General features: G+C 46.9%; 1 protein-coding gene across 1 annotated transcript; it reads left to right on the plus strand.

Moving 5' to 3' along the window:
* Window positions 1–297: 297 nt before the first annotated feature.
* MED9 (mediator complex subunit 9) lies at window positions 298–3,959 on the plus strand. Its single transcript, XM_026683316.2, is given in 3 exon segments — window positions 298–587; window positions 590–774; window positions 2,630–3,959. Coding segments are annotated over 3 exon segments (501 nt in total). The 5' UTR covers window positions 298–488; the 3' UTR covers window positions 2,847–3,959.
* The last annotated feature ends 560 nt before the right edge of the window (window positions 3,960–4,519 follow it).

The raw sequence follows: 4,519 nt of genomic DNA on the forward strand, positions 1-4,519 counted from the left end.
TATGGTGACTTAAAGGATGGGAGGAGGAGGAGGAAGAGAAAGAGAAGGAGGAGGAGGAGGGAGGAGGAGGAGGAGGAGAAAGGGAAGGAAGAGGAGAAAGAAAGAAAGAAAGAAAGAAAGAAAGAAAGAAAGAAAGAAAGAAAGAAAGAAAGAAAGAAAGAGAAGCGAGCAGTTGGAGAGATCCCCATTCGGCCGCTGCAGCGAAGGCGGCGCAGCGGAGCCGAAGGAGGAGCTGCAACGGGCTGACGTGCAAAACGGCCGCGGAGGCGGTGCAACCTTGCACTCTTGCAACGCGCGTGGCGTGCATTTGCTGCGACGGCTGCGCGCACACACACTCACACACACAAACACGCGTGGGGGAGGGGAGGGGGCCGGGCAGAGCCTCCAGCGCAAGGCGATCCTCCCCGGAGCGAGCGCCAAGCGGCCCCCGGGCGCACCTCGCCAAGCGCAAAGACTCGCCGAGACGCGCCGAGCCGGGCCGTAAGCGCATGGCCACGCCGGGAGCCGGGGCGCCCGGAGGTCCGCGGGCAGCCCTGGAAGACCCCGGCCCGCCGCCCCAGCCGCCCCCCGGGGGACCCCAACCCGCGGGGAACCCCAGGCCCCGGGAGAGCCGCTGGCCACGGCCCCCGCGCCGCTCCCCGCCCCCCAGCCTTGCGCGGCGCCCGAGCCCAAGTTCCTGCCGCCCCAGGCGCAGCCCGCGACCCCCGCCGCCCCGCCCGGCCCGGGCCTGGAGGACTATTCGTTCCTGCCCCTGGTGCGCGACATTATCAAATGGTAAATGCCCCGCCGAGCCTCCGGGAACAGGGGCAGTCTATCTTGGAGGGGAAGGGGTGGAGGAAAGGCGGGTTTCCAGGCGGGGAACTCTCCCACGCATCCCGGGAAGGGGGTACCCCCTCCCCATTTCAAACTTGAGATCTCCAGAAAGATTGGTGCCCCCCCTCCCCTTAGATCTCTACCCAGTTCAGGATTTGAATCTGCATCTGGGGCCCAGCGGATGGGGAGCATCCTGGTGCATAGCTGGCAGGGCTCAGTTCCTGCCACATCTGGGCAATTGGAGGCTTCTGGAGAGGGAGGAAGCGGGATTCGGAGCTAGCCCTAGCCCGAGCTTGCAAAATCTTTCCCTTGCCATCTTTTATTGGTTTTATTATTAAATTCATCATAATGTATTTATATACCATCTATCCATCTATATCCATGCTGGCTGGGGAGTTCTGGGGATCCAGGTGGGCCCACCTGCAAGTGGCTCAGGTCGAGCAAGGCAGCTGTGGACCAGTCTGAGCCAACTGGATGCAGAACATCTCAACATCCGAAAAACATCCCAAGCTGTAAATCAGAATTTAAGGATGATGCTAACAGAAGGCTAAAATAATAAGATGGACGTTTGCCACTGAACACGTCCAAAGGGTCCAAAGAGAGGATGCGGGTTTTTTTAAATATCATTCCTAAATGTTGGTGGTTGGGGAGAGCAATTGCACCCCTGGATGAGGAGGGACCCTTCCGAGAAGACCTATCTGGACTTAGAATAACTTTATAACTTTTAGACTTAGAATAATATACAGTAATGTGGGTATATGCATATTTATTTATTTTATTTTATTTTATTTATTTATATATGCGACATTTCATTCTGATGTATGCCAATTAGTGTACATTCAAGGTGACAATAAAGTTATTCTAAGTTGTCTAAGTCTGGATCTTCACACCCACCCTTGCAAAATGAATTTTTTTGGGGGGGCTATTCCTCCCCACTAAGACGCAGAATAAATATTTTGGTTTTCTCCTGCCTGCTTTGCAAAAGCCGATTTACTCTAACCTCTGGTTCCCCGCCAGCTGCTAATGGAAAAGTCCCAAATATAATGCTTCCTTCCAAAGGACGTGGGAGTTGCTTTCAGCGCAGGGACACAGTTCTCTTGTTTTCAAAACAGGAGATTTATTTCTGCAGTTAGCAACTCTTGTGCTCGCTTGCTCTCTGTGCCTTCCTCCTCAAGGTTCGTTTATTTTTTTATATTTCATACTTCCTCACCGCCCATCTCGCCGTGATTTCTTGGGCCATCAACACAGAGAGGTGGGGGAGGGGGCTGGGGGGAGCAGGGAGTAGGAATAATGGGCTGCCTTGATTCAGAGAACTGGGTTTTGGGGGTTTTTTTTGGCAGATGGGGAGGGGCAAAAAACTTGGGAGTTTCTAAATTTTCCCATTTGAAAAACGATTAAAACGGGGTTTTTCAATGGAGGTCAGACTCCGAGAGCAACCAAGGATAGCGAAGTTCGCCTTGCAGCGAGACGAGCAGCCAACCAGTTTAATAAACAAATAATTAATAAATAAAGGCCTGTTCGAAGTGACTGGCATGAAATAAAAGGGAAAGAAATCAAAACGACAGAGAATTAAAATCCAGGATGTTAAATAGAGGACTGGTTTAAAAAAAAAAAAAAGTAAGCTTGTGGCCAAGAGCTCGCTTGTTAAAAATAAATAAATCAGAAAAGATATTTTAAAAATCATTAATTAAAATTTCCCCCCCAAAAGATTGGAAGGTTGCACGGTTCCCTGGCCATTCCTTGCTTGTATGTAAATAATGTTGGCAGTTAACCAAAGGAATTTATTTCTATCCTGCTTGCCATTTCTTTGTTTCAGCATGAATAAAGACAGCCAGGAGGTCCACCAGTTGCTGAACGAGCTGAGGACTAAATTTGTGGAGACCCACAAACTGGTCAAAAGCATCCAAGGGATCAGCCTGAGCCCCGAACAGCAGCAGCAGCAGCTGCAGAACCTCCGGGAACAAGTCAAAACCAAGAACAAACTCCTGCAGAAATATAAGACTCTGTGCATGTTTGAAATCCCCAAGGAGTAACGGAGGAGACATCGGGCAGTCCCTCTGAAGTGACCTTGGCCAGGCATGGGCCCTTTAAGGGGCGTGGACTTCAACTCCCAGAATTCTGACCGGGGCTGGGGAATTCTGGGAGTTGAAGTCCGTGCCTCTTAAAGGGACCACATTTGAAATAGAAGGGGCGATGGGCTTGAAACAGAACGTCATGGATGTTCTGGTGTGCAATTAGTGAGCTCAATAGGATGTGATTGTGCAAAACTCACTTTTACCTGGTGGGAGTGGGTGGTGGTGTCTGTGGGCCGGTTCCTTTGCAATTGGGTGGTAAAGCAATGCGAGAGTGTGCCACTTCATCAGAAAGAGGGTTTCACCTTGGCTGTTCCCTGCATTAAAAGCGAGAAAAATTCAAACCCCAAAATCGGGAATGAAGTTTCAGGTTTAGCTTTCTACTTGCTAAAAAGTTGATTTATTGCGGTTTTTATTCCCTGCTCTTCCGAGTTAACGCTTTTCACCCCTTCAGCCCCCTGTTTGACAGCTCCCCCCTCTGTGGGTGAGAAGTGGTATGCTCCAGGTGGAACTGTCCCACCCAGTCTTCACGTATGGCTGATCTCAGAATTTTTAAAGGGGAAGGGACCACTTCATTGAGTGGGAGGGACGGCCGGTTTGTGAATCCCATTTTTCTTTCTTTTTTAAAAATTTTAAACCTTTATTGAAATTTGAAACATTAAAATACAAGTAAATCTAAAATGACTTTGTACAGTTCTCCATCTTCTTTGACAGTACTAAAAATTCTCAGTTATATTCATATATTTCCATACATTTCTAATTATATACATATACATATTTATATCTTCTTCTGATCTATACATTTATTATTCCTACTATCTATCCATTGATACCAGTTATCCCAAATTGAATACTATTCCGAGTCTTCCTTATTGTTCAATGAGTTTGTCCATTTCTACGCAATCAAAAAAAATTTGGGATTACTAAACAATCTGTCGGTTATAGTGGTCATTTCCCAAGATTGTGTGAGTGCAATTCTTGCTGCTGTGGTGATGTGTAAAATCAAATATTTTATCTTTTTAGGATACTTTCCCTTAATAATCCTCAATAGAAACAATTCCGGCTTCAATTTTATTCGGCAGTGTGTAATTTCACTTAACCATTTTTGTATTTTGATCTAGTATTTTTTAATTTCCGGGCAAAGCCACCATACATGGAAAAAGGTACCTTGCGCCTGTTTATATTTCCAGCAATTAGGGTTTAAATTTGGATACATTTTTACAAGTCTTGTTGGGGTTAAATGGCAACAATAAATGATTCCCATTTTTGGGGTGGGGGGGATTTTTCTTAATGCAGCAAAGCAGCGAGGAAGAAAATGGGAGTAGCGTTTAAAACCTTCAGCAATTTTTTTTTTAAATCCACATGAATGATGTCTGAATTAAACTTATATGATATCAATCATCCGTTTCCGTGGAAGGTGTCATTGATGGAGAAAGCCTTCATTTATCCATGTGTGAATGTCGTTACAAGTATTTTTAGGTTGCTTGTAGGGCAACCTTAATGGCTTTGCTAAAAAAAAAAATGGGAGGGGGGAAGATGGTGGATTATATTAATATTCCGGGGTTGCCTGTGCACCCCCCACTCCCGCCCTGCTGACATGGCCTGTCATGTCTTAACACGCCTGATTTATTTTA

The sequence above is a fragment of the Notechis scutatus genome, chromosome 12, assembly GCF_049901735.1.
Source record: "Notechis scutatus isolate UNSWTSFEM ecotype Mainland chromosome 12, rNotScu1.2, whole genome shotgun sequence".
NCBI classification, from domain to species: Eukaryota; Metazoa; Chordata; class Lepidosauria; order Squamata; family Elapidae; genus Notechis; species Notechis scutatus.